We start from the raw sequence: 15895 nt of genomic DNA on the forward strand, positions 1-15895 counted from the left end.
CAATACTCCATCTTTTAGTTTCCAATCGAGAGTGCTTAGATGTCAGTGCGAGTTTGAGTATCAATTGGACCACCTCTTATTGTATGGTTTTGGTTTCTTCTTGTCATTCTTTGAGTCTAGCATACTTTCTCCCTAGGGCTTTAGATAGTCTTCGTTTTTTGATTTGACACATTCTTTTGGTTTGTTGTCACTTTTTGCTTGACATTTTGAGATATGCTCATTGATTATGCTCACTTTTTTACATTCTTCACCTGTTATGGGGCTCAGTACTTCATTTTTTTTGGTCGATTTGCCTAATTTTATTTTCATCCCGATATTTTTATTACAAGAATGTGAAAGACATGTTTTCACATTTGCACTCTTTTTGAGAGATCCGCTTTGATCACCTTATCATTTTTCTTTATAGAGCTCAGGTTGAAAGTGAATTAAGGATATTTTGTTATAGATTGAGTATCGATCTCGTGATAGTGTTGTTTTGCACACCTCATTCATTTTCTGGATTATTGATAGAATTTCTTTAGTCATATTTGTATTCATCTCACACTGGACACTCTTTGCGACTCTAGAGTTTCTATTGTATATCCAAGTTTTGATTATCACCATAGGACTGTGTATCGCACCTTGTCATGTATTGGGTTATGTTGTATCATGCATTGGTCATTGTTCGTTGCATGAGTCATTTTGTTTGGTTTTTTGGTAGGAGTCTTTTTATAGTCATTGTCTTGGTTCAGTGCCCTGGGTTGAGTTGGAAATAGGTTGATTTGTATCACCGAGCTGCTATAGACGGATTCACAATCGGTTTCGATTGGTTAGCTTACTACTTCTGTGGCTTCGATTTAGGAGGCGTTGACCAATTTGAGTTAGAGAATGGATACTCAGTAGAGTAAGCATGTAGTGCTCGAGGATACACCATCTGATTTAGTGCCACCACCACCTCTACCTATTCAGATGCTAGCTGCACAGACTTTGCATACTATTTCACATGATTAGGCTATTGTCATTCCACCCATTGTCACACCAGTTATCGTTATGGAGGATCCTCACTCTCGTATAGACAGACTCGAGCAGAGGATTAAACGGATGAGAGATCTCGATGAGACAATTTCTTGGGATGACACTGATGAGATGCCAATGGCCACTTTGCCAGTTAGTTTCAAGATGCTTGAGATAGAGAGATATACGGGTGTTGGATGTCCTTGTATTCATCTCAAACTTTACAACATAGTTATGAGGGCTCTTGGTCTAGATGAGGCATAGTTGCTCACTTTGTTCCCATTGTCATTGAGCGACACAACACAAAGATGGTTCACTTCATTAGAGTCATCTCGTCGGAGAACTTGGAAGGACTTAGCACAAGAGTTTCTGAGACAATATTCATTCAGTAGTGATATGGGCGTTACACGTAGAGAACTTGAGTTTTTTAGATAGAGAGCAGATGAGTCTGTTTCTTCTTTTATCTCCCGTTAGAAGAAGAAGGCTGCGAAGATGATTAAGTGACTTACTAAGAAAGATCAGATGTGCATGTTTTTGAGGAGTTTGTAACCTAGGTTTGCTCGACATCTAACAGGGGTCATTTTCCAGGATTTTAGATAATTGGTTCAGGCTTGTTCGATGTAGATGATGGCATATATAGAGGATTATGGTAAGATATTACTCATTCCCCAGATACTAAGGGAAAGAGAGTTGTTGGATCATCTAAGAGCTATGGAGGCGTGTATTATGCGAGCTTTCAACATCGATGACCTGGTTATCATCCCTACGCTAGATCATTGTAGATACCTAGGAGTGATTTCCCATCCTCACAGTATCGTCATCCTCAGTCAGTTTAGCAACATCCTTCTATGCATCCTCATACTGCCATAATATGACCTTTATTTCAGTTTCAGTGTTCGCAAACTAGTATCCTAAGACATGAGCAGTCTCGTCCCCATTGGCGACATCAAAGGACTTATTCTGATTTGGGGATATCTTTGGATAAAGTTTTTGAGCGACTCAGAGCTACTAGTTTTTTAGTACCATTGACCCCCAAGCCGTCTCCGAGTACTTTGTCTTCGCGTTTGTGTGCTCACGAGTTTTGTGCATTTCACTAGATAGTAGGCCACTGTATTGATTATTGTGCTTCTCTATGTCATACCATACAGGATCTTATTGACAGTGGTGCGGTTAGCTTTCTTGTATTAACCATAAATATCGATCTTGGTCCAGATGTGATTGCTGATTCCTTTCTAGCCTATTCCACACATGCAATTCCTCATCTTTTAGGCTTATACCATCATGTTTTGGACACCCACGACACTAATATTCACAAGACACTTTGATATTACAAACCTTGTTGATGTATTTAGGGACTACATTTTATGTTGGTCATTAGAGTTTTTGTTCCCTTTTATTTTATATTTGAGTTTTGTTTTACAGTTAGTGATTCGAGTTTGTACCCCGTGTTTCGAGAGTAGGCCTTATTGTCTTGTTATTTTACATGATGTACTCTCGTCACTTAGTGATATTGTTATTTTCTTGAGTATGTGTTTGTATATTTATTATTATTATTATTATTATTATTGTTTCATATCATGCATTTTATATGTTGTTATCTTGAGTAGCATTATGTGTTGCTTTGTTTTATCTTTTGCATGTGTTTGTTTTAGAGTCTTAGACAGTTTGAGTACCATGACTGGTTCCCGAGCAGAGATTAATGGCATGATGGTTATGATACAGAGTACATTGAGATTAGACTTCTTCACCTGAGGTTCACCATGTCAGACGAGATCGCACCAATTACTCTTACTACTCTTTATAAGATGATGGCAGATTTGACACGGAGGATTGAGCTTATTTTGTCAAAGAATCCATCGTCATCGAGAGGAGCTCTAAGAGTAGTAATGCTTTCATTGCCACATTTGGCTTCACCGACATCTGTTACTTTGGGTGCCTCACATCCACGACCTCGCCTATATTTAGTGCTCCAGCAACATTCCTCATCCATTACATTAGCTACATTGACATGATCTCCATCCCAGCTTCGAGTTCCTCCTATTATTATAGTTCCTCAGGAGCTGCTTTACCCTCATCGACGATGTTAGAGACCCTTTTCAAACTTAGACATACCCCTGAGAAGAGTTTTTGAGATGTTCTAGGCCATGGGATTTTTGGCCCCTTTGGCTCCTAGGGATCTTCCAGATCCTGTGCCTTCATAGTTTCGACTTGATTTATATTGTACATACCATCAGTCGGCATGGCATCATACTGATCGTTGCACTACTCTACGACATGCCATATAGGACATTGTTGATTCTAGGACATTTGAACATCCTCAGTCCGATATGTTTTTTATTCATACCTCAACTCAAGCCATGCATGCAGACACCCCTTCACCAGCAGTCCCTGATCTTATTGACTTAGGTGATTGACTCATGATTGGCTTACTTTCAAATGAAGGACTTGGGGCTTGTAAGTAAGATTCTTGGTGTAAAGATTTCTCGAGATAGGACGAATGGAAAATTGTGGCTATCTCAAGAAAGCTATATGGAGAAGGTTTTAGACAAGTTCAACATGGGCAAGGCAAACCCAGTGAGTTCTCCACTTGGAAGTCATCTAAAGTTAAGTTCCAAACAAAGTCCTTCAAGTGAGAAAGAAAAAGAAGAAATGCAAAAGGTGCCCTATGCATCAATCGTGGGTAGCTTGATGTATGCCTAGGTGTGCACGAGGCTTGAAATTCCTCCTATTGTTGGAGTTGTCAACAAGTTCCTTTCTAATCCTGGCAAAGAACACTGGGCTGTAGTGGAATGGATTCTCAGCTATTTGATGGATACTTCTAAGACATGTTTATGTTTTGTGACTAACAAACCTATGCTTGTAGGATGCACAGATGCAGATATGGTTGGGGATGTTGATTCCAGAAAGTTTACTTCTGGTTATTTGATCACTTTTTTAGGGGGAGCAGTGTCATGGCAATCAAGGTTACAAAAATGTGTTGCTTTATTGACCATAGAGGCCGAGTATATTGCTATCACTGAAGCTAGCAAGGAGTTATTGTGGATGAAGAAGTTCTTACAAGAATGGGGCTTATAGAAAGAAAGGTATTTACTCTATTGTGATAGTCAGAGTGTTATTCATCTCAGTAAGAATCCAATTTTTCACTCTAAATCCAAGCATATTGATGTGAGATATCATTGGATTTGTGATGCATTAGAGATGAAATTGTTTTGTCTTGAGAAAATCCATACTAATGAGAATGGATCAGATATGATGACAAAACCAATACCTATAGAGAAACTACAATTCTGTAGAAAACAAGCGAGCTTGGTAGAGCCCCTCACATAGTCAGGAGGAGAAGATTTGTTGGGCTCTCTCGTATGTGAGGGAGTGGGCCCTATGCTTGGGGCCCAAGTCAATTACATTAAAAAAAAAAAAAACAAAAAAGAAACAAATCGGAAAAAGAAAAAGAAAACAGAGAGAAGAGAAGAAAGAGAGGAAAAAACACATCTACCTAGATTTCATCAACAAGTTGATCTCACTTCATATGTGCTCTGATTGAGTTGAAATTTGGATGAGAGATTTGAAACTTGAGTAGCTACAATTTGAATGGTGGAGATCAAATTTTGAGCTCGGGAACTGGTGTTACTGCCCTTGAACAATAACGACGTTTTTTGGGTATACTTTCTCCAATTTTCTTTGTTTCTTTTGCAAAGAGAGATTGTATAATCCAAGGCTATATGTGCTCTTGATGTATTTGGTAGCCTTTAAAGATTATTCTAAACAAGACAGGTGTAACCCATTATTGTTGATAGTGGAAGTTTGAATTGGACTAGGTCCCATGGTTTTTCCCTTCGCATTAGGGGGTTTTTCACGTAAAAATTATGGTGTCTGATTTATTTTTCCATTGCATGAGTTTATTTATTTATTGTTGCTAGTTGCTATTACCTATTTAATTTTATACAAAGAAATGGTAGAAAAATTCTGGTATTTGTTGGAATATTCTGAATTCACCCTAACAATATATAGTTTTAACCAGGACCTTAAGTCGAAGCTAGAATCAACTCACTAGCTAGAAAGCCGCAAGAATTGGAATCCAAGGATAAATCAGTTAATGAAATTGGAGGAGTGGTTCAGCTTTGTGCTATATGTGAATCAAGGAAAAATTTATTAGTTATTATGATTTTTTTTTTAAAATTTGGATTTTCCTTTATTTACAATAAAATAAAAATTACGAAAAAGAAAAAGGTAATATTGAAAAAACATATATATTTTTTTAAAAAAAACAAGGTAAACTCAAAACAATATTAATATAAAAGAAAAATACATAAAAATGAATGTTTTTCATCAAGAACACATTTAAGAAATAAAAAAATAAAACCTAAAATTTTTATTAAGTCAAATGCTCAACATTTTACACATCTTAAAAAAAAGAATAATAAAAAGGAAAAAAATAAAAAAGAATAATAAAAAGGAAAAAAATAAAAAATAATAATAATTAAACAAAACGTAAGTTACCAAATTAGAAATAATTCTTTTTTTCTTATTTGTGAACCTGATTTCCGTTTATGAGATTTAAAAAAAAGATTAAAGATAATTATTTTAAAGAAAAAGGTATGTATATAAATTTTTAAACAATGAAACTTAAAATATAATAAAGTTAATTTTTAAGAAAAAAATCCATGATAAGTACATGAATTAAAATAATTCAAGACTCAAAACTATATTAATATAAGGAAAAAAGAATAAAACATGATTTTTATCGAAGCATCTTTTCATGAGAAATAAATTTATTAAAATGCATAAAAAAGAAATGAGTTTACAAAAGAAAAAAATAAACATTAAAGATGGTGGGTTGTGAAATTAAGCACGGGGAAATTATATTTACATATACTAAAACTCTTTTGCATTTACTCTTTTAATTAAATCTTTTAATACAAAATTGTTTTTTATTGAAATCTCTAAGTACCATTTAGCACAATTTTGCTCTTAGAAAATTGTGTTTCTCAACAAATAGATAAACAAATAATCATATACAATGATATTACAAAGGTATGAATTATATATATATTTATTTATTTTTTCATTCGATTTCTTGGGAATGGAAGAAGCGGTCCTGCGGTCTTACAAGTTCCACGTCCGAACCTTTTTTAGTTGTTACCTCCTCAATATTCTTATAAGTGTCCTGCATTGTACAACCAAGACATTACTAGGATGTCTAACCTTCCAAGTCTAGTCATAACAAGTTAACTATTTTTTTTTTCTTTTTTTTTTTGTTTCTTCATTTACATTGCACATTTTCAAGGGGGGTTTTTTTTTTTTTTTTTTTTTTTTCTGAATGGCTTCTAAATTATTTCTAATTATTTTTCAACTATTTTTATAGGAAGTTTTTTGTCAAAAATTATATATGAATAAACCTTAAAAGATATCTCTATTATATGTTATATGAATTCAAATAAAATATATAAAAATATTCAAATTAGCTATGAATATACCTATAATAGTCTTTTGACATCAAATAAGTTCCAAACAAGATGAGTTTGTAGTTTGGGTTTGTAATTGGGAAGAGGTATATTGGAAGAAAAATGAAGAAGAAGATGCGTTTAGGAAGAAAAAGGAAGAATGTTTTTGGGTATTTTTAAATTATAGGTACATATATTAATGGATATGAAAATAGGGTAAAGAGAGCGTTGATGCACGGAGTACATGAGAACATAGAGATGCGTTAGTTAATCGAAGCCCTGGTAAGTCTATAGATTCAACAAAGATCCCTTGATCCACCTGACTCATTACTTCAACTAGTCCATTGTTCTTCGAATGGATCTCTTATTGAAAAGAAATTATCATGATATAAATAATAGAAAAGAAAAATGTCATATTATTTTACGGACAAAATTGACCTTTTTTTTTTTAAATGTAGAAAAGAAATAGTCAGAGGAAAATCAAAACTTTTAGAAGATACAAAAGGCCTCAAACTTGATTTTGACATCTCAGCCATGCACCTATTCAAAATTATAGAAGTCAAAAGTTTCATAACAGAGAATTGATCAAATCAATTCTAGATTTGATGAATTGTTACTCCACTCCAATTTTCTCTATTTTGAGTTGTATTATGGTAAGTCAAAATATATCCTCTAAAGTTGTGGGCTCAGACTACTAGCAACCCTTTAGTTCTCCAAAAACCACAATTATTTCTATCAAGCTTATTGCAGATTGAATGTTGAAGGAATATGTAGTATTGAAGCCACTACAAAAAATTGGTATAAACCAGGCTATTTGCCTTTTTTACTTCAAGCCATAGTTTCAGTAAAAATGCAAACTACGCATGACATTTCATAATCAAATAGTACAGTTTCCAGCAGAAAAAATAAAGTACATAGAGTGGGTGAAAGTCACCAGATCCTTAATTATAACCAGATGTTTCTGTTAGGAATCAGAAAAACTTATGAAACAAATAAGGAAATTTTGGGAGAAATCTCTGTTATTCATTGAAAAGTAAACCTGGCTATCTTATAGCCTTACAGAGCAACACTTGAAAAACAAGAAAAATAACAGTCCACGTTTCAGAGCTCCTAATAACGTGGTAAGACTAATTCAAATGAACAACTAACCCTTAACAATAGGGATTTATTGACAGATTGGCAACAACCCACCAACAGGCCACTAAAGCAACCTAACATCTAGCATAACAAAACATAACAATTCCTCCTTTAAACTGAATGCTACAAGCATTCAGTTTATATCCATCTCAGAACAAACTCCTAATAGCCTTCGCAGGTTCAAGAAAACATCCAGTTTGAGTGGTTTAGTCATCACATCAGCCAACTGTTCTTGTGTACCACAATGCACCAGCTCCACTGTACCAGCCTTTGTGAGCTCTCGAAGAAAATGGAAACGCACATCTATGTGCTTACTACGACCATTCATTACTGGGTTCTTTGAGAGTTTGATTGCAGAACTATTATCACAACGAATAGTGGTTGACTTGCCTTGATTTTGACTCAGCTTTCCTAACACCCTTTTCAACCATATTGCTTGGCATGCACACGAAGCAGCAGCAATAAACTCTACCTCTGTGGTAGATAGACTCACTACTGGTTGTTTTCTTGATGACCATGATACTACTCATGAACTCAATAAAAACACATAGCCTGAAGTACTCTTTCTGTCCTCCAAATCTCCAGCATAATCACTATCAGTGTATGCAGCAAGTTCATCATCTCCTCCCTTCTTATAGAAAATTCCAAACTCAGTTGTTCTTTTCAAATATCTTAGCACCCTTTTTGTTGCCTGTAAATGAAGCTCAGAAGGATTCTCCATATATCTACTAATAAGACTCACCACAAACATCATGTCAGGTCGAGTAGCTGTTAGATACATGAGACTACCCACAATCTATTTATAGTAAGTCTTGTCCACCTTAACTCCACCTTCATCCTTCATGAGCTTAAAGCCAGGAACAATGGGATTATGAACAAAATTACTTTTATCCATTCCAAACCGTTTCAGCACCTCCAAAGCATACTTCTTTTGACTGATAAAAACACCATCAGATCTTTGCAAGACTTCAAGACCAAGGAAATACCTCATCTTACCAAGATATGTCATGTCAAACTCATGCTTCATGGAATTTTTAAACTCTGTAAACATCAATTCATCATTTCCAGTAAAAATGAGATCATCAACATAAAGACTTACAATTAATACTTTGCCTTCTTTGTTTGTCTTGATGAATAGAGTATGCTCATAGTCACACTTCTCAAGGCCTTCTTTCATGAAATAGGCCTTTATACGGTTGTACCAAGCATGTGGTGCTTGTTTAAGCCCATAAAGTGCCTTCTTTAACCTGTAAACCTTCTGTTCATTTCCCTTTTGCACATAACCACAAGGCTGCTCCACAAAAACCACTTCATTCAACTCACCATGTAAAAAATGCAGACTTCACATCTAACTGGTAGATAGTCCATCCTTTTTGAGCTGCAAGTGCTACCACCAATTGAATTGTCTCCATGCGTGCCACAGGTGCAAATACTTCAGTATAGTCTACCCCATGCTGCTGAGTATACCCCTTTGCTACAAGCCTAGCCTTGTATTTGTCCACTTCTCCATTTTCATTAAACTTAGTCTTATAAATCCATTTCACTCCAACCTTCTTTGCTTTCTTAGGTAACTCCGTCAATTCCCACGTACCATTGTTTTTTATTGCTTCCATTTCTAAATCCATAGCTTTCCTCCATTTCTCACTCTTCACAGCATCTTCAAAGTGAATAGGATCAATAGTTGCAAACATGGCCAAATGAGCCAAATGAGCTTCATTATCTTCTTCGGAAAGGCCTTCCCCTGTTTCATAGTCTCTCATCCAGATTGGTGGTCTCCTATTCCTCCCTTCATTTGAGCTAAGAGAGCTTTCTTCGATCAAGGAATCAGAGGAAATTACCTTCAGCTGCTTCTACATTAGCTTCAGGATCAGATTCAAATTCGCTGCCCTCTTCATTAGGATCAACTTCATTTCTCTCTTCATTGTCATCAAACATAGTTGATTCCTCTTCAAGATCACCCCATTCCAATTCACTCACAATGGATTCTTCATATTTCTTACCCCAATCCCAATTCTTGTCTTCTTCGAATACAACATCCCTACCTGTTATGATTATTTGTGAAATTGGATCATAAAGCCTGTAAGCCTTGGACTCTTCACTAACTCCCAACAAAACACAACTCAAGCTCTTATCATCCATCTTAGTTCTTTTACTGTCAGGCACATGAACATGGGAGATACATCCAAAAACTCTAAAATGCTCAACTGAAGGCTTAACTCCGCCCCAAGCTTCTTCTGGAGTCTTGTTTTTTATTGCCACTGTTGGACTTCGATTCAAGACATGCATTGTCCAATTTACTTCTTCAAGCCAGAAAGTTTTTGGAAGTTTCTTTTCAGAAATCATACTACGAACCATATTCATAATAGTTCTATTCTTCCGTTTTGCAACACCATTCTGTTGTGGTGTGTAGGCAGCTGTCAATTGTCTTCGTATGCCATTTACATCACAAAAATTGATGAACTCTTGTGATGTAAACTCTCCTCCTCGATCAGTACATAACATTCTAACAAACGAGTTTATCTCTTTCTCAACATGTATCTTAAATCTCATAAAAATAGCAAAGGCTTCTGATTTCTCCATTAAAAAATAAACCCATGTTTTTCTACTAAAGTCATCAATGAAAGTAATCAAATACCTCTTCTTGCCATTTGAGATGGGCTTGATTGGTCCACAAATATCAGCATGCACTAATTGAAGAATTTGTGAAGCTCTCCAGGTGCTTTTCCTTGGAAATGAGAACCTTTGTTGCTTCCCTACCAAACAAGCCTTACACAGCCTTGAGAGAGACTTAAGTTGTGGTAAACCATTCACCATCTTCTTCTGCTGAAGAGTCTTTAAGCCCTTAAAGCTCAAGTGTCCAAATCTACAATGCTAAAGTTGCACCATATCTTCCGTGATTGTGTTGAAACAAGCAGATGCTATAGGCTGAGATATAGCTTGCAGTATGAACATTCGATTCAAAGCCATCTTCGTCTCCATTATTAAGCCTTTCTCAGGATGAAACACTTTACACTTTTTACCTTGAAATAGAATGTTCAGCCATTTTTCTTGCAATTGCCCAATACTTAGTAAATTGTTCTTTAGCTTTGGCACATAAAACACTCCTGTGATAATCTGTACTCTTCCATTAACTTGTAGCTGTATATTACCCTTTCCCATCACAACCATACTTGAGTTGTTGCCCAGCTTTACAAAATCTCTGAAACTTCCATCAAAATCCGAGAAGTATTCCTTCTTTCCACACATATGATTGCTGCATCCTGAGTCAAGGAACCACATATTTTCTCCATTTGCCTTATTCATATCAACATAAGACATCAGTAACATCTCTTCTTGAGTCTGAGCATAGTTGGCTTCCTTCTCCTTGCTTAGACATTCCCATTGAAAATGCCCAAGCTTATGACAGTAATAGCACTCCATTGTGGCTTTGTCGAAGCTTTGTCTGCCTCGTCCCCTTCCTCCAGATTGTTCTCCATGTGTAATTTTCAAAGCGTGTTCTTCTTCCTCATGAGAACTCATGCGTTGTTCGTGCACAAGCAGGCTGCTTTGCAACTCATCAATGGTTAAGGTGTCTATATCCTTAGACTCCTTAATGGAACACACAACATAACCAAACTTTGGAGTCATGGATCTCAAAATATTTTCAACTACAGCAACATCTCCCTTGTCATCACCATTTGTTTTCATCTTGTTGGCTATGGTAAGAGTCCGTGCAAAATACTCATTCACAGATTCCCCTGCCTTCATGTGAAGAATTTCAAACTCCTTCCGGAGAGCTTGCAAGTGAGCACGCTTTACTCATGTTGTACCTTGATACTTCTGTTTCAAAGAATCCCATATGTTCTTTGTTGTATCCTTGTTGAGGATTGTCTGCAGGACCGAACGATCTATTGCTTGAAATATATAGTTTTTTGCTTTCAAATCTTTCAACTTCTGATCTTCAATGTTCTTCCTTTGAGCATCTGTGAGACCTTCTGCTGCTGCAGGAATCCCATTCTCCACTAAGCCCCAGTACTCCTTAGAACGCAAGAAGTTTTCCATGAGCATTGCCTAATGATCATAATGCCCATCAAATTTCGGAACAGCTGGTTGCACAAAAGAATTTTCTGTCATCGTACTTCAATCACTACACATGTAGAAGACTGCTGCTTCTAATTTTAACCAGGCCTCGTGACGGCGCTCTGATACCAAATGTTAGGAATCAGAAAAACTTATGAAACAAATAAGGAAATTTTGGGAGAAATCTCTGTTATTCATTGAAAAGTAAACCTGGCTATCTTATAGCCTTACAGAGTAACACTTGAAAAACAAGAAAAATAACAGCCCACGTTTCAGAGCTCCTAATAACGTGGTAAGACTAATTCAAATGAACAACTAACCCTTAACAATAGGGATTTATTGACAGATTGGCAATAGCCCACCAACAACCCACTAAAGCAACCTAATGTCTAGCATAACAAAACATAACAGTTTCAACCATAAAATGCCTACATAATGCTGCAAACATTGGCAGCATTGGCAACATAGGTAGCATAGGTTCCAATGGTAACTGCAGTGTCAAACGCCTCAAACGCTTCCTTCACTTTCTCCTACAACTCAACAAATATTAAGGATGTATTAATCCATGTTTGGCAAATTCAAATCTATGGCTTCGTTTTTATTTGCTCATCAATCCAATATTTGAAGCACCATCAAAAACAAGATTTTAGTGTTAAGTGATTTCCTAAAATCACTTTTCTATTACATATATAGCATAACACAAAAGCATGACTTTTGTTGTTTAAGACACTACAACTTAAACAATAAATCAAGTTGAAAGAAAAACAAGTTGTGGCAAAAGGGTCTTGAGCATGTACTAAAATATGGTTTCAAAAGTGCAATAAGTTTTAAAATTTACATTTTATTGTGGATATTTGTAATTATGACCAAAATATAGATGTCGAAGATTTAAATAATTTCATTTATTTTGACATAAAAGTCAACTTGTAACTAAGGTGAGGTTTGGAAATATTTTTCTTCAAAAATAGAAAAAGTTAATAACTTCTATGTAAAAAGTAGACATTCTTATGAACTTATCTTAAAAAGGAAAATAATTTTTTCAATTATTAGTAAGGTTAGTATTTTATAAGCGTTTTTACAACGGTCTATTGTTACTCAAAGTGGGGTTTGATAACAATGCGAGCTTCACCCAAGGGCCAAAGAGGAATGCGGTACCCCAATGGTATATTCAACATTTTATTTCTAGGAGCTTCATTAAAAATATGTGTTTTTCTATATAAATTATAATTAAATATAATAATATAGATTTAAAACAAATAAAACATGAAATTACATTAGATTTATGTAGTTTTATCAAATAATAAATCTAATTTGCTTACTAACCTACAATAAAAAAATAAAGATGTTAACAACTATAAAAATATGGCTTTGAAAATGCACTTAGCATAGTCATTTGTTTTCAATTATTTAAGGTTGCATGTTCTCATTAATCTATCACATAATACCTAATAAAATATATATGAATGAATGAAATCTTATTATGATATGATTAAACCAATTGCTTTTTTCATAGTAACAAGCAAAAGTAACAAGGCAGGCTTGGTTGGTGGATATATAGACGAGAATATTATTTGGTTCACCAATACGTGACATGGAAGATTAATGTTTAGTTCAAGTTAAACTTTTAGAAGAAATGGCACCTTTCTTTGATTGAATGTGGATTAAATCCATAAAGATATATAATTTGATTGACATATGAAAAGATAAAAAAGGGAAAGTAAGTTTTGACTTACAAATTTGAAAAAATATTATAGAAAAAAGTACCTCAATTTTATTTTTACATATTTAAAAATATTTTAAAATATATGCACTTTTTCACAAGTCGGTAATTATTTCCTAAAATGACCTTTTATTTATCAGGTTAATAATGTCAATTAATAGTTTTTTTTTTTTTAAATTGTGAGAATTGATTTGAGATTAATAAAATAAATTAAAAATTAAAAATTAAAAATACAATTAAAACTAAAAATATAAAAATAAAATATTAACTTTCACTTTGCTAAATCACACTAGTAGAAAATATAGTTTCGAGAAAAAGTAAGAAATACAATAGAAGTTACTATTTCATTTTAATTTTTTTTTATAATGTTTTTTGGTTTTAATTGTATTTAATTTTTAAGTATTTTAATTTTAATTGTATTTTAAATTTTAAATTTTCTTATTTTATTGTTGATGTCAACAAACAAAATTTTTATTCATTTTTATTAAAAAAAATATAAGAAGATTTGTGGATTTATATAATACAGAATATAAAATCATTATTAATTAGAGAATTAGAAAGATTTTATTTATCACTTGAGGATCTTGAAATTTTTTCAAAATCATCTGCATATCATATTATATAATAAAAAATTTATAAGATATTCATTTGTAAGATACTTTTATCACATTAAAATGATAAATTAATTTTTTTTAAATAATTTTATTTAATATTATCAAGTAAAAAGATATTTTATGAAATAATTATCTAATTTATGAAAAAGTGCATCTATTTTAAAATATTTTTATTTATAAAAATTGAAGTTTTTTTTTCTCTATTTTTTAAAGTTAGTGAGTGAAAATCCCCTTTTCTTGAGATAAGAAAGCCAAAAATTAATAGTAATCTTAAATGGGGCTTAAGATTCATGTGGATTAAGGGGGAAAAAGCCTCTAACAATAATAAGGTTTTTCTTAAAAATCAATTAACAAACCTAAAATCTCAAAAAATAATAATAGTAATAGAAAAAATTAGGCTTTTAAGAAAATAAATGAAGGAAAAAAAAAAAAAAAAACTTACATGACTAGACTTCCCTCGCTTCAAGCTGGAACTCCCTGGAGAAGTTATCTGTATTAAACAAATCATTTGTATTAATAAAACTTATAAACAGCCCACACTTTGAGTTAAAATTGACAACAACCTTAGTATTAAAATTCAAGTGTTTTAAATTGTCATTACTAGTGTTATCACAAACCAAATTCACAAAAGCCACTCAATAAAAATGCAGCAATATTTTAATTATATTCTTTTAAAAATGTTGTTATTTAACTCAAAAGTTGACTGAGGTGACTTTGGAGTAATTTACTAATTGGCTCATGTGATGTAACAACTATGAGTTGAATTTTGAAGCTCTCTACATTTTTAAAGAAATATTAATTACGACAACTAATCACTGACTTACATCTCGAATGGAATTTAATGAAGAATCTGGCTAACATTGATATATTATAAAAAAAATTTGGTGCATAGCTTTCTCTTTCTAGGAGGCTGTCCGTGAATATTCAACAGATGGGGAATGAAATATGGAGGTGGGTAAGTGGATGGGATGGATATAATTTTACCTGACTCATATTTGGTTGTCCGAGTCCTGCCATGGTCGTCGTCCTCTTGTGCGTCAACAAAGTGTAGTTATCTAAAATGGCTGCGTGCTGGTGACTGAACTTTTTGCCGCGGTAACACGCGGAGCAAAGATTGAATGTGGTATGGCTGCTTTCATAGCAGTCAAGGCAAGTGAAAAACAAACCCTTGAGGAAAACCCCACACCCATCACAGAAAGGTCTACCGCTTTTAATTATATAGTATAAGGTGAGAACTTCGTAGAAATCCAGACACCCATTGCCGTCACGGTCAAGTGCCTGGAAAAAGCTGGGATTATCCAACAGCCGGTAGCCCCTGCCCCTGAGGAAGTCGACGAACTCCTGGACGCTCACTGTCCCGTCTCCATCCACATCCAAGGTTTGGAAAAATGCCCGTGCCAACTGCCTCTGCTCTTGAGTTCCAGCTTCGTAATAGGCTAACGCAGCCTCTCGAATCTCTTCCATCTTACTTTTGTGGCTTATGAGTTATGACTTGTGAAGTTTCTGTCTTATACAAGAATTCTCATTATAAAAAGACTTCTTATTTCTTTCTGTTAGAAAAAAAAAAGACCTTCTAGTCGTCTGATTCCTGGATTATTGTTTGCACATGATTTCACATTGTCTTTCATTAAGATACTCTTGACAAGTTGCATTAATTCATTAAGATATTTCTGTGGTTATGCTGAAGAAGGAATTGACAGTGTCAATCTTCAAATCTTCTCTTTTGTTATTACTTTTTAGAGTTCTGTTTTTTATTTTATTTATTTTTTAATTTTTTATATTTTTTTCCACAGGTCAACTAGAGTTTGATATCTTTCTCCAAACATGTTATACTTCCACTTTGTTTGTATCCTATCCACTGGCCGTGAGCCAGTCTAGGCCAGGGGAGCATAAGCCCCCCCTCAAATTTTAATTTACATAACAATATTTAT

At 34.1% G+C, this 15895-nt stretch overlaps 1 protein-coding gene across 1 annotated transcript; it reads right to left on the minus strand.

Moving 5' to 3' along the window:
• Nucleotides 1-11802: 11802 nt before the first annotated feature.
• LOC117934159 lies at nucleotides 11803-15428 on the minus strand. The gene is made up of 3 exons (XM_034855796.1): nucleotides 14949-15428; nucleotides 14407-14454; nucleotides 11803-12160 (listed from the first exon to the last, which is right to left on the minus strand). Exons 1-3 carry the CDS (start codon nucleotides 15426-15428, stop codon nucleotides 12059-12061), a joined length of 630 nt encoding a protein of 209 aa, XP_034711687.1. The 3' UTR covers nucleotides 11803-12058.
• Between the last annotated feature and the right edge of the window lie 467 nt (nucleotides 15429-15895).

Source organism: Vitis riparia, chromosome 16 (genome assembly GCF_004353265.1).
Source record: "Vitis riparia cultivar Riparia Gloire de Montpellier isolate 1030 chromosome 16, EGFV_Vit.rip_1.0, whole genome shotgun sequence".
Lineage (NCBI taxonomy): Eukaryota > Viridiplantae > Streptophyta > Magnoliopsida > Vitales > Vitaceae > Vitis > Vitis riparia.

Excerpts from the sequence above, each read along its gene's own strand:
- LOC117934159 (XM_034855796.1), bottom strand. The coding sequence starts at position 15,428 with ATGGAAGAGATTCGAGAGGCTGCGTTAGCCTATTACGAAGCTGGAACT. Across the intron at positions 14,455-14,948 it reads GACAACCAAATATGAGTCAG|ATAACTTCTCCAGGGAGTTC; the intron begins GTAAAATTATAT and ends TGTTTAATACAG. Across the intron at positions 12,161-14,406 it reads AGCGAGGGAAGTCTAGTCAT|GAGAAAGTGAAGGAAGCGTT; the intron begins GTAAGTTTTTTT and ends GTTGAGTTGTAG.